At 35.9% G+C, this 14,690-nt stretch overlaps 1 protein-coding gene across 2 annotated transcripts in view; it reads left to right on the top strand.

The window, feature by feature from the left end:
• The first annotated feature begins 13,071 nt into the window (after window positions 1-13,071).
• LOC149839215 (calmodulin-binding transcription activator) overlaps window positions 13,072-14,690 on the top strand; it is a 66,210-nt gene continuing 64,591 nt past the window's right edge. For both annotated transcript variants that reach the window (XM_090002381.1, XM_090002380.1), the window contains exons 1-3: window positions 13,072-13,194; window positions 13,299-13,434; window positions 14,143-14,268. In XM_090002381.1, coding sequence (XP_089858507.1) covers window positions 13,344-13,434; window positions 14,143-14,268 — 217 coding nt within the window. In that variant the 5' untranslated portion in view covers window positions 13,072-13,194; window positions 13,299-13,343. The remainder of the gene's footprint in view (window positions 13,195-13,298; window positions 13,435-14,142; window positions 14,269-14,690) is intronic.

Genomic DNA, 14,690 nt, shown 5'->3' with positions numbered 1-14,690 from the left:
AATGTGAAGTAAGTGGGCCCCACAAAAGGGGGCCTATCAAAGGATTTTATATGAAAAATTGTTTTTCACTTGCAACTGTAGGGTGTCAATGGGATGGATTTGACCCAAAAGCAACCGTACTAAACCTGATAAAGTTAGGGTTTGGTGATAAACAGTGGTCCTATTAAAATCCAGGTCAGATTCAAAGGATCCAATTAATATATGGAACGGCTATGTTTTATGAAATTCCATACTAGAACTAGGTCCGACAAGAGTCCCCACTAAGGTCTACAACTTTTCGATGTGAAAAAGAAAAAAAATATTATTTTACTGGGTATGGTCCGAGTCTGGTTCATGTAATCCTTATAGGGTTCGGGTATCCTTTTTCTTATGATATGTCCCACAAAACTTGAGTCTGAACCCGGTACCAGCACCTTAAATCAAATCTGGGTTTAGTCTCACCAAAGTCCGAAGCAAAACGACCCGGTTGACACCCCTAACTGAAGGCTCACCCATCCCGCCACAAAGGTGTTTGCCCATTATGGGAATATAGCCAATTTTCATATGAAAACAAGCCATTTCTCTATGGGATATGAAAGAAAGGTCGAAGTGATTCAGTGACTCTTTATTAAGAAAATCAACTATCCACCCCAAAACCTTTCCCCTCTTCAACCCTCAAAGTTCTCATTTGAATTTTTTTCCAACTTAGTGATGCCTATGCGTCAACTACATGTAGCATCATAACCATATTCATGAAAATGATGTACTAATTGGATCTGGCCTGGACCCGTATATCCAAGTTCTGCCAAACCAATCAAAATAAGGATTTATCAAACGCAAAAGATTCTATGACATCTTATTAGGAAAATCAAGCGGGGACCCTAACACCAACTTTCGCCTGGCATATTTTTCATGTGAGGCCTAGCAGCCCATATAGGACAGTACATAATATTTGCTGCATCTCATCAAGTAACTTTTGAGACTGTAAAACAAGGTAAGGAGGAGTTATTACCATCCCCAATGCATGGCAGAATAATTAGGTGATAATATATTAATATTCGGAAGTTACCACAAAGACCACTATCATTTAATAATGCACTAGCTGATCTTTTCTTTTTTCTTTTGCTTTTTATTTATAACTCAAAGAAAACACACTTGGCACAAGGACCTGCTTGTGCTGTCATACTTACCGTCGTCATGCTGGTGGTGCAAAACTCCAAGGCCAGGCGTCAGCTTACCACTACAAGAAAAACTCTAATTAACGAATTTTTTTGTCGCCCATTTGCGACGGATTAGCGAAAGAAAAATATCCGTCGCTAATATTCAAATTATTTGTGAAATTGGTTACGAAAAACATATCACCGGATCCATCGCGAGTTAGCGATGGATTAGCGACGGCCAAATTTTGTCTCAAACTCTATCACAAATGGGGGACGGCTATTTGGGTTTTGAGAAGGCTAGTATATATGATTTTATTTTTGTTCTTTAAAGGCAAGATGGGTTAGGCAGACCCCTAACGGTTATAAAACTGTACCATTGGGTTTTGAACCTGCAATGTCCCAAGGACTACTTATTATATATGAACCTTTATCTTCACCTTATTCCCCCACCCCAAATAAAAAAGGTCATGCTCACCAAAACAATCAAAGTGACATTCAAGTTCTTAATTGCAACTTGTAAGGGTGCATCATTCACCTGGGCAATGACTACGTCAATGTTCAAACTTATTGAAAATTACCATAATAGCCTCCGAAGTGAAATGCTGGAATGTTTATTAGTGGCCAAAATAACGGGTCGTTTTGTAAATATGATAGTTTTAAAAATGCCATTACCGACATTTTCATTGACGTGTTCAACTCCAACTTTTATATCCATTGTACTTTTCTACGACCCTCGCACAAGCGCGAAAAACCCGATGTGCCGGGCGGCCCCACTATTAGGGTTGTCAATGGGTCGGGTTTACCCAGACTCGACCCGAACCAGACCTTATAGGGTTCGGGTAAGGTGATAAATAAGAAGACCCAATTAAAAGTTGGAGGTCTGATTAATACATGACTCGGATATAGTTGTGAAATTTTACAGGGGTGTCAATGGGTCGGGTTTGGTGATCATACCCAGGTAGAATCTGGCACAGATTTTTGGGTATGGTGTTGGGTTGATTTGGACCTTGGTCTATCAGACCCACTATAAGAGAAACTGTATCCAGACCTGATAAGAACTACATGAATCAGACCCGGGCCATACCGAGTAAAACATTGTTTTTTTATCATTTTTATATTGATAAATTGTGGGTCTTAATTGAAACTCGGGTTGGGCCCGGGTCTGATATAAAATTTCACAAACTATACCCAGGTCCATGTATTAATCAGACCTTCGGGTTCAAACCCGAATCTTAATTGGGCTTTCTTATTTATCAACATACCCGGACCCTATAGGGTTTGGTACAGGTCAGGTTCAGTTTAACCCAACCCTTTGACAGCCCTAAAATTGTATATGAGACCCAGACTCGACCAAAATTTCAATTAAGACCCACAATTTTTCAATGTAAAAATGATAAAAAAATATTGTTTTACTGGGTATGACCCGGGTCTAGTTCATGTAGCTTTTATCGGGTCCTGGTATGGTTTCTCTTATGGTAGGTCCGATTAGACTCGAGTTCGGACCCGATACTATACCCAAAAATTGGGGCTAGGTCTGGTTCCACCTAGGCCTGAACCAAACCAAACTTTTGGACACCCCTAGGATTAGTTAGGATTAGACCACATGCAGAGTGGCTTGTGGGTGCCGGGTGGCCTGTCGTTCAGTCCTAACGGGTCGGGTATGGGTCTTGGAACCAAAGCCCAACAAAATCTGGGTTTAAACTCGACTTGAAAAAATCTTGAGTCGGGTTGGGCAGCCCGCAGGCCTTATCTCTCTCTTTCTGTCTTGAACTTTTTTTTCTCTGTGAGCAACTTTTATGGACAAACAGAAGCGCATCAAGAAAGAGAGGATCTTATGTCTATATGATGCATCCTGCATCACTATATCAAAAATTGCATTAGAAAACCAATTGTGGTGAAGGAAATAGGTGGCAAATCAAAGTATTCGCTCATGTTCTTATACACAAACCTCCATTTGTGAATGCATAAGGATCAAATACCGGTACGTATCTAAAATCTTGACGGCCTACAGAAAGAAAAAGTAAGAACTGAGTAAACCCTAATCTATTTGGTTTTAAGTCAAAGCTGTATGAACAAAGTTTGTTGCTCTCATGAGAGTGGGCAGCTTCCAATAATGTCTGAGTTACCGAGTCGACCCATCAAGGTTGGGCGATCCGAATCCGAGTCACGAGTATGCCAACCATGATAGAGATTCTATAAGATCATATCACATTGCTCATAGAGAAAGCCACAAAATCACCATTCACATGATGAATTCTCAAGGTTCTTCATGTGTAACCCACAAGAAGAGGGACCCTTTTTGTAAGGTCATGTGGTCATAAGAAGACTGTTGGGAAGCCATCCCGACACTCTCTCCCAATAGTTGCAATTGTTCAAGCATATAACAATTAAAATACAAAACTAATCAAATAATAATACACATTAAGATACAATTATAAATTTTTTTCTCTTCTATTCATTTTTTGGTTGGGTTAGAGAAGCATCCGCCCAAAGCTCTTTTGTCGAAGATCGCCTGCAACGGCGGAGGGGCGGAGGCTGGGTTGTTGAAAAAAAAATAACAGATTACCTCTGTGTATTCCTGTCAGAGCTGATGTTGGTGGTGAGCTCCTTCTCTTCCTCTTTCTCCATCTTTGCAGTACAATGTTGCCATCAAATCTCTCTCTCTCTCTCTCTCTCTCTCTCTCTCTCTCTCTATAGGGCTCTTCATCGAAAAACGCAACAGTAGCTGCGGGTCTTGTGAAGGACTTAAACAGCCGGCCATCGGCGGAGAGACTCCGTCGTTGGAGAGGGTGAAGGGGTCGAATCATAGAGAAAATAAAAAACAAGGGGATTTTTATTTCTTAAGGAAGAAGGGTCGAGACCCTTCTTTGATTTTTCATTTTATTATAATATGTAATTTCTTTTATTTAAGTCCAACTTATTTTTAGAAATTTCATTTTAGGACCCTCCTGTTATTTCTATAAAGTAGTTCTGTTTTTGGAATTTTCAGAAACAAACTTGTCTGTTGGAAATTTTTGTGGTTGGGTCATTGCTTGTCGATTTTCCAAAAACTGACTTACTATCTTTTCTAAAATTATAAAAAGGCATTTTAACTTTTCTGTTTAACTCAAAAAATTGCAGATTTACAGTTTAAGGTCCTAGTTTACAAAACAACACTCTAACTTTTTTGAAATTATAGAAAAATGGTTCTCTTTTTGTGATAAACTAAAAAAAAAAATCAAAAAGTGTTATGCTTTATTGAATTTTTGCAAAACAAGGCATTTGAACTTTTCAAATATTATAAAAAGATGATCAGAACTTTTTGTTTAACTAAAAAAGTTACAGAAACAGGTTTTTGTGATTTTGTTTACATAGAAGCTCTTATTTTATTTTCTAAAATTGCAGAAAGGTGGTACAATGTTTCTTAAAACCACCTAGTACTTATTTTGTTAATAGTGCTTAAAAATTTAGCATTTTTGTGTATTTCTTGCACATTGAAGTATCTTGTTGCATGATAAACTAGTTTAGAAGGACTAAAACTAGTTACATTCACAAATATTAGTTGAAATAATTTTATTAATATTAATATTTGTTTATAATTAGGATAATGGCAAATTGAACAATCATGGCTGAGTTGTCCAAAATTAAAAAACTCGATGGGATGAATTTTGAAATATGGAATAAAATATACTATTTATTAACACATGACAAGACTCTGCATGTATTGAATAATGTGAAATCTTCACTAACTCATAAATCTAGTAAAGAAGAGAAGAAATCATATAACAAGTTTATTGAGGATGATCAACTTGCTCAAGAAACCCTTCTAACATTCATGCAAGATGACTTCATCCGAATATTTGAAGACTTTGACACCACAAAGAAAATGATGAAAGAAGTCAAAAAGAAATATGATATGACTTCATATACTCATATTCAACTTTTTCTGAAACAATACAACTCATGTAGGATGAAAGAGTCAAACAATATAGTTGATCATATGAATCTTATGTTGGCAATGGCTAAGGAATTAGCCATAATTGAAAATGATATTATTGAGCGAATGCAAATCTCCATCATACTTACTATTCATCCCTCATGACCGACCTCCATTTATTTTCAATTAACTCGAGGTGTTTCATAAATTGAACCTCATTTTTTCTTTAGAGTCATGCTTTATACTAAGCAACCTTCCTCCAACTTAGAAGATTGCATCAATTGTCATGAGATTAAACTAGAAAAGTCTCTCTCTAATTGGGTTCCCTTTGTAATTGACTCTAAAGCAAGAGCACATGTCAAAAGACAAAAAATTTAAGAATACTCAAGAATCCTTCCCAGCAACCTCTCATAGGTTGAAGCCTAAGGGCATATTCTTCAAGAAATTTAAGAATAATAAATTCAATAAGAAGTGATATGTGCAAACCAAAAACTCTAAGACTGCAACAAAGAGTATATTTTTCATATAGAAAAGTTGGGCATTTCAAGAATAATTGCCAAAAAAACCAAGAAAGAGAATTTAGGAAAACAAGTATCTAGAGAGTGTGAAATAGTTTGCATTGTGTATGAATCATTGATTATAGATGACGATCTCTTAGGATGGTGGATTAATTCAGGGGTGACGCGACATGTGTCTAAGTCAAAAGAAGAACTTTTGGAGATGAAGGAGCTGAAGCCTGGAGATCATAATGTGTATATAGAAATAACATTTATTGTGATGTGGTCTGGATAGGGGACTACAAGCATCAAATAAAAGGGACTAATTTTCTACTGGCAAATATACTTTATGTACCTTTCATGAAAAAACTCTTTTAGCAGTAGACGACTTTGCTAAAAAAATCTTTGAAATCCATTTTCGGGGTGACAAGGTCATTATTAAAAAAAAAGACAAAGTGAAGCAGAGAAGTCGCTATGATGCTAACCATGGTCTCTTTCATTTAAATGTAACTCATTTTATAAATAATGCAATGAATGTTTTTTGTTATATTGATTGTGTATTTAATGTTGATGCATATTTATGACACTTAAGGTTAGGACATGTAAATGCCAATAAAATAAAACAAATAATTCGCATGAGATTATTATCTTTTCTTATAAATGTAGAATGTGAAAGATATAAATCATGCATATCGGGTAAAATGACTACTAGACAATCATTTCTCAAGGGTAGTAGGGCATGCGACTTAATAGTTTTTGTATACACAGATATATGTGAACCCTAAACAATATAAACACATGAAAAAAAATCACATTTCATCACATTCATATATATATATGACTACTTAATGTATGAATATATTTATCTAATTTTTAAGAAATTTGAAGCTCTACAAAAGTTTAAGGCATATAAACATGAAGTTGAAGGATTATTGAGAAGGAAAATCCAAGTTATTAGATTTGATAGAGGAGGTGAATATAACTTTGATAAGTTTAAGATATTTTTTAATGATAATAATATAACTCCCCATACAACTATGCTTTATACACCTCAATAAAATGGTATATCAGAAAGAAGGAATAGAACCCTAATGAATATCATAAAATATGTGTTGACACATGCAAATCTTTTTAAGAAAATTTTGGGGAGAATAAATATGTACTGACATGTATATCATAAATAAGGTTCTTTCTAAGATTGTAGAGCTTACACTTTATGAGTTATGGATCGACATAAGGCCAAACTTGAGTCAATCATGAAAGTGAGAGTCACCTGCTCGTATGTTGATTCCTAGTCAAATGAGAGACAAGTTGGATAACAAGACTATCAAATGCATCTTTATGAGATACCCAAAGACATCAAAGGGATATCGTCTATATAATTTTGAGAAAGAATTTATAGAGAGTAGGGAGGTAGAATTCCTGAAAACCAAATAAAGTAATTTTGATTCTTAAGATGATGGTATCCTTTTGTATATCGTAAATGACTCTGGGGTACCTACTCAGGAGTCAGATCATAAAGATCCAGTTATGAATAATGAGCAAATTTTACAGCCAGTAATTAAACAAAAAAGAACAAGAACTTCATCTTATTCGAATGATTATTATACATTATTGAATGAGAAATTATTGTTATTCCATGGACTTGGATGAAACTCTTGACAACTTGAGTTATGAGGATGCAGTTGCTTCTAATGAATTTGGACTATGGAAAGAAGCAATGAAATATGAGTTCGACTTCATAAAAAAAAATGGAGTTTGGGAACTGACCATATTGTCTAATAGATATAGGACAATTGGTAGTAAGTGGGTTCTAAAAAAAACTCAAGGCAGATAAATCTATTGATAAATTTAACGCAAGATTAGTAGAAAAGGGCTATATTCTCAACAAAAAGTTATTGATTATGTAGAAACTTATTCTCCTATAGCCAAATTGACATATATAGGTATTGTTTTGGCATTAGTAGCTTATTTTGATCTTGGCCTATATCAAATGGATGTGAAAATGACATTCTTAAATGATAAATTAAATGAAATTATTTTCATGCAGCAACCAGAAGGTTTTGAAATTAAAGGTCAAGAGGGTAAAATATGTAAGTTGAATAAATCTTTGTATGGAGTTAAGTAGTCACCAAGACAATGGTATTTGATTTTTCATAATGCTATAACTAAGTTATGTTATAAGGCAAATAATTTGGATCACTGTGTATATGCCAAGAATAGTGGGAGTAAGTTTACTGTATTATGTCTCTATGTTGATGATATATTAATTACAGTAAATGACATAGACTTGATAAATAAAACAAAATCATGGTTAAACTCTCGATTTGAAATGAAGGATATGAGTTAAAAATAAAATACAAAGAAATAAAAAAATCAGATTTCTATGTCTAAGTCAAGAAAAATATCTTGACCACATTCTAAAAAAAAATTAGAATAGAAAGTATCAAGGCAAAGGGCACTCCTCCAGTAAAAGGTATAAAACTAAGTAAGAATGATTATCCAAAAGATGAACAAGAAAAGTTAAATGTTTCTTATGCGCAGGCAATTAAAAGCTTGATGTAAGCAATGCTTTGCACTCGACCTGATTTAAGTTTTATTGTAAGTCTAGTGAGTAGATATCAAAGTAAACCGAGGCTCTCTCATTGAGGAGAAGTGAAAATGATTTTTCGATATCTAAATAGAACTAAGGAACTCAAGCTATGTTATTAGTCAAATCGTCTAATGCTTGTAGGTTATTCAAATGTTGAATTTGCTGGTGATAGAGATGAAACAAAGTCTACCTCTGATTAATTATTTATGTTAGGAGGTAAGGCAATTGCATGTTAATGCAAAAAACAAGAATGTGTATCACAACATACCCAGAAACCTTAGTATATTGTCTATAATATAACAACCAGTTTTTGTGTGTGAATAAATTACCTCCTAAATGAGTTGAAATTAGATATTTCAAAAGATTCAATTCAACTTTATTGTGATAACAAAGCTGCTATAAGACTAATACAAACTAGAACTAATAGCTCTAAAAGTAAGAATATTGAAGTTAAATATTCATATATTCATGATATGCTTATAAAAAATGAAATAGCAGTAGACTATATTATTTCAAGTAACATGATAGCAGATCTGCTAACCAAGGCAATTACTAAGAATGTTTTTACTAGACATGTGAGTCAGATAAAACTCAGGTATGTCTAAATGGTAAGTAAATAAAATATCACTCAGAATATGTTTATACTAGGTTTTAGTTAAGAACAAGCATAGAAACACAAGATATCCCTTATGACTAAGTGAGAGATCTAAGGTCATGTGGCCATGAGATGATTATTGGGAGGCCATTCCAACAATCACTTTCTCATAATGGTTGCAACTATTCAAGCGTATAATAATTAAAGTACAAAACTAATCAAACTAACTTAAAAGATAATAATGCACATTAAGATCAAGTTATATTCTCGAATTGCAAAGAGATGTGTCTCTTGAGGATGGAGAGATTTCTCACAAGAACGTGTCGCAAACTTGCACCCTTTACATGATTATAAATGTAGAGTATGAGTATGTGAAATATACAGAATTCTAGCAATTAAATTCTTTGAGTTTTGAAAGAATTACTGCAGTGTAAGTGGGTTGAGAAGTGTGGACCTTCATTGGCAATTTCGAGCGTAACAATGCACGGCTTCAACCCATCAAAATCTCTATTCATGAGTTTGTAATTTCCTATAATTTTTCTAAATAAAAAAATTTTGTTTGAAAGAGTGCTGCCATTGATCCAACGCGACAATGGTTGGGCATCAGCGAATGAGCATTTTAGATGCAGCCTCTTCCACAAATAGCCATTCCATTACTGAGTGCTGGCTGGGAAAGAGAGCAGCACGGTTGGTAGAAGATAATGATATAATTGCAATATGCATAAGAGGCTTTAAGACTTTCTAATCTTGATGCATTTTTATCAAGTATGGCTTATTTATTTCATTTTTCTAACAAATTTCGGTCAGCTTTAGAACTTGTGCCAATTTAATATTCACAAAAACTACTAACAAAAACAACGTCACCCTCGGCCCTCCACCTCAATTCTCAAACCTCCTTGGTAGAAAACACATCACATCAGTATATAGACCTCCATCACATCAGTGCATGCTTTAAGCGTATTAATTTTGCATTGAAATCCGAATCCGATTAAGTGTGTATAGAGTTTTAGATTTGTCGGCTTTTGTCTTTTTCCATTCAACTCTGAGTCTGATTAGGTCGGATATTCGGTTTTATCTTTTTCCATCAGACTGGCAAATCCAACCCGTTGATATTCCTATTTTCTACCTATCATAAGTAAAATCCAAAAGAAAAAAAAAATCTTACTTTAATCATGGCATGTGTTGAAAAAAAAAAGAGGTGATGACAAAGACAGCTGATTTTGCAAAAAAGTAAAGGACACCTTTGTACCCATGTCACATGGGGATCCTGCCATTTGACAAAGGACGGGTTATATCCTAGCACGGCTAGGATTAAGTGTAAGATGAAATCCGTCCTATGTCAAAGGACAGAATCACACTCCTGGTAAAACCCTTGAGGCCCCCCTGCCCATCAAGAGTTACACTCACCTTTCACCTTGCGGTAAGAGATGCCATTAACTTGTGATGTCCCATCAACCAAAATAAGCCCCCCTACCTGATGCGCAAAGCCATTGTGAGATAGAGGTTCCAATACGTGATTTGTCCTAAAAAGGTAGGACACATGGACACTTTTTTTTATATGAGGTCACTTTTTATGCAGACGATTAGACCCCCATCTCAACATTTCTTGAGATGGGCACCACACCTATCTCCAGAAATGCCAAAATGGGTAGCTGTCAAGTAGGGTCATACAGTAACACTGTTCACGACAATCTATGTTGTGATTTGTGATCCACACTATCAACTATGAAAAAAAGAAGTAATGAACAGGGTTTAGAGAGAAAGGAGAAGAAAAACCTAAGTTTAGAACAATTAATCATTCAAGCTAATTACAAATCCAATGTAGTTATACTTGAAAGAGAGAACCCTTTTATTAAGATTTTGTGTAGATCCAAAACCCAAAACATAATCTGAATAAACTATTGTAAATAAATGAACCTAGAATCCAAATGGATCTTTAAAATACAAAAAGTTGACTAATTTATTATCCAAGGCATCTAACATTTCAATTATAGCCGCCTGCTGTTGAGTTCTAAAGGCACATCAAGTTGACCTTTCTAAAAATGCCTATTATTGATTTTTTTATTGGAAGAGAATTAAGTTGTATCAACAGAATGACTAGTGGAGTGGTTGTGAAGGTGCTGACATGAAGACATCGGATCAAACCCCACTTGGGTATGGGTGTATCCGTAGGTAGACCACCTAAGGCAAGGTAGTTGTGGGGCCCTACCGGGGGTTTTCTCAGATGAGTGAGGGTTCCTCATCATAAAAAAATATAGTTGTCATACAGGTAATTGATAAATTAAGAAGTTTTTGTATATTCTTAAAAAAAATTAGTGTTCTGCATGTGAGGACCATATTTGTTTTTTTTTTTTAAGTATAAATGTTTTTTTAATTGTTTCTATCAAATTAACTTCAAAAATATGATCTACATGTTTTTCTCAGTGAGAATGGACTCTTAGATGATCTAATTAGACAAATAAGTAGGTCTCAAAATATATAATAAAAAATCTATGTTCACTATTTGGGACATACTCAGATCTAATTGGATCAACCTGAGATGTTTGCACCTACAAATATAGGTAACAATAGATGTTCAGTACAATTGTCAGAAGCTAATTATGTGGTGTTCCCTGTACATTTGCCGAGCATGACCAGCTGAAACAAAGGATGAGAAACCTAACCGCACTGGCTCTGCCTGCTGTACTTAGGGTTGTTGTCCTGACAGTATAAAACTCTGTGAGCGCCCCCAATATATACACTGTATAAAGCTTAATTTTCACCAAAGAGCCGTAAAAGGCTTGATGTTGATGCATTATAGAACTTACATCTTTAAAATATTTATTATTTATTTATTATATAAGAAAACCACCGGTGAATTCTACAAGGACCATGCTCAATCTTCGAGCAGCATAAAACCACACCAGAGTGTGTTTTTTCCTCAAGTAATAAAAAGGTGGTAATGATAGGGTGCTCACTGATTATCTATTCCCACTTAATTCAAGTTTTAGATTTTTCAAATTTCTTGAACTTTGTTCAGACCCTGCACACATGTGATTATATTAAGCCCTTTAAAAATCAACAGCACTAAGTGCGAGTAGGTAAGGTAATCTCGAGGAGCTAGCATTACTCAGAAAACGGAAACACCTGTGTTACTTTTCTCACGATAGGAAAATGACTGAATTTCACTGTGTTAGTTTTAATTTACAAATTTATGTTTAAAGTTTTGCTTATTTATAAATACACCTAACTTTTATGATATTACAAATATATGCTTAACATTTATAGATGCAAATAGAGATGGCGGTGGATTGGGGCAAGAGGCAAGGGACAAGGTCTCCACCCTCACCCTGTCTCAAAATTCTGCCCTCCGTTCCCGCCTCTATCTTGGCATGGGTTTTGATTTTAACTTCCATCCCTATTTCATGTCTTCTATCCCCGGTTCAAACGAGACGAGGCGGGGTGAAGCTCCGTATCTCTCGGATCCACTGCCATTCCTAAAGTCATTTTAGTTATTTTACTAATGAAGATGGGGAACGGGGCAGGAGAAAACGTAAGTCCATTCTCGCACGGGTTTTGATTTTAACCTTGGTACCCACTTTCATCCTTGTTTCATGTCCTCCATCCCTGGTCCAAACGGGGTGGGGGGCGGGGTGTTCATTGCCATCCCTAGAAGCAAATGGGTTAGATTCAAGGTGATGATTTTGTAATTTTTGGCGGTTCCAAATCCGATCTAACCCAATTTTTTCATGTATTTAGCTATTCAAGATCAAAACCGTTTTCATCTCTACTGTCTTATTTTTTTGTAAGTCCAACTGGGTTAGGCAGACCCCACCAGTTATTATTCAACGTACTGCTGGGGTTTGAACCTGCAACCTCCCATCACAATGAAACGTACATTGACAGCTCCTACCAACCACACGGAGCCCTCGTTCGTCATATCCCCTACTAACTCTAAGAATCCTATTGTTAACTAGAACGTTTATATTCATAATATCGCAAAAGTTAGACGTGTGTTTGTTAATAGATCAAAAATCAAGGGTGTTTTTGACTTAGATCGATAGTCTCACCCTCAATTTGAGGGGTAAAACGGTCATTTTCTTTAAGGGTACGATTTCATTCGCGGGAGCGTTTCTTTTCCTGCTCTTCTCGACGGGCGCAGATCAGGTCATGCTCAACATGAGCGTTTTTGCTCATGCGGACATCGTGGCCGTCTGTTTGCATTTTGGATGAATGCCACGTGGTTTTGTAGACTTTTGAACTTTTTAAAATGCAAATCGGACGGCCATGATGTCAGCATGAGCAAAAACGCTCATGTTCAGCATGACCTGACCCGCTTCCCTTCTCGACACACTGCCGTTTGTTTTTGGTTTCCTGCTCTTTCTCTTGTTTTTATTTTCTTTCCTCCTTTGATTGTGCGAATTCTCGACCTTTGATGCTCACCGACAACTGGATCAGTTTTTTTCGCGATCTTGGTATGGAAATTTCCCTTGTTTTCGTACTCTAGAACTTGATTTTTTTGCTCCTCTCCAAACCCTATATTTTGTCCTCATTCTTGCTGCTCTCTTCTTGTTGATAGCCTTGGTTTCTTCGAATCCTCCCTCGATTTCGCAGTTCGGAACCCATGGTGATGTTTAGAAGCAACCTTTTGACGGATGGTGGGGCTCCGGAGTGCCTTCTGGGGTGGGAGATTCATGGGTTTCATACTATGGAAGGTGGTACTCTCTCACTAGGATTGCTGTTTTCTTCTTTTTCAGATTTTTTAGAGTGGTGGTTTTCCTTCTTCTCGAGGCAGCAACTATTTTTTTTTGTCTTTTGTAGTTCGGAAGATTATTGGGTTGTCTTCTGAAATTGTGTTTCGTGGAATTTTTTTGACCGGGTTTAGTTGAATTTCTTGAAAGTTGGAGTTTGTAAGTGGGTGGGGATTCGATTTTCGATGTTGGGCATGTGTCACTGTGTGTGATGGAGTTCCTTCTGGGTATTGAAGTGGTATCCACATCATGAATTATCCAAGAATGGGTGGTACCTATGATGGGAACCGGATGAGTTATATGATACTGGTCTTTTAGATGGTTAGGGATTGAGGATATACATGGAGAATATCGCTCCAATTGAGTAAGTGGCGCTGCGATTTCGTAGTCTGGGGCGTGCCTTGTTGCTTGACAATCTTCCTTATTCAACATTACTTACTTAAAATAGTTATTTACTATGTACTGGGGTTTCCTTGATTGGAAAACTTTAAAGTCTTTGCTATTAGCTGGGCTCTTGCTTGCTAATTTTGCGTCTGTTGGATGTGTTAGGTGCTGGGTGTAGCTCAGTTTTGTCCCATGGATGATGATGGTTGCCTCTTTAGCATCTTTGTGGATAAAATTTTATTGGTTTATTAAGATAATCACTAATTTATTTTTTGATTGTTTGGGCAGATTTGGATATGGAAAGTATAAGAGCAGAAGCATCATCTAGATGGCTTAGACCAAATGAAATTCATGCAATATTGTGTAACTATGTGAAATTTACAGTCTTCGTCAAGCCCATGGACTTGCCACCAAGTAACTCAACTTTGATTTTCTTGTTACTAAATGCCTTCATGTTGGCCTCTGGAGTATCATGTAGATGCATTCTTTTTCTCTTCATGAATTGATTTTTTATTTTTTTTGCTTTAAGTTCTAGTTATTTCTTGCTTAATTTCGTGAAAGTACTTTTTCTGGATTAATCATAAAATCATTTTTATTCTGTGTATTAAAATCACGGACTCTGCAGTTTCCATTTAGCGTTTACTTAGATTGACCATTTCCTATACTGGTTTGCAAGACGAGCTTCCATCTGAAGAGGGTAACTAGTGCACGGTGTTTCCTCGTTCATATGTGAACAAGTTCCATTTGGCTTAAATGTCACATAATGGAATTCAGGACTATCAACAGTTGAGCTGTATGATAGTGAAGAAGGAAAAGTTTTAGACTCCATTGAAACT

Source organism: Nuphar pumila, chromosome 4 (assembly GCF_984573655.1).
Source record: "Nuphar pumila chromosome 4, dmNupPumi1.hap1.1, whole genome shotgun sequence".
NCBI classification, from domain to species: domain Eukaryota; kingdom Viridiplantae; phylum Streptophyta; class Magnoliopsida; order Nymphaeales; family Nymphaeaceae; genus Nuphar; species Nuphar pumila.
The sequence above is the reverse complement of the archived record's forward strand: the minus strand, read 5'-3'. Positions and strand labels throughout refer to the sequence as shown.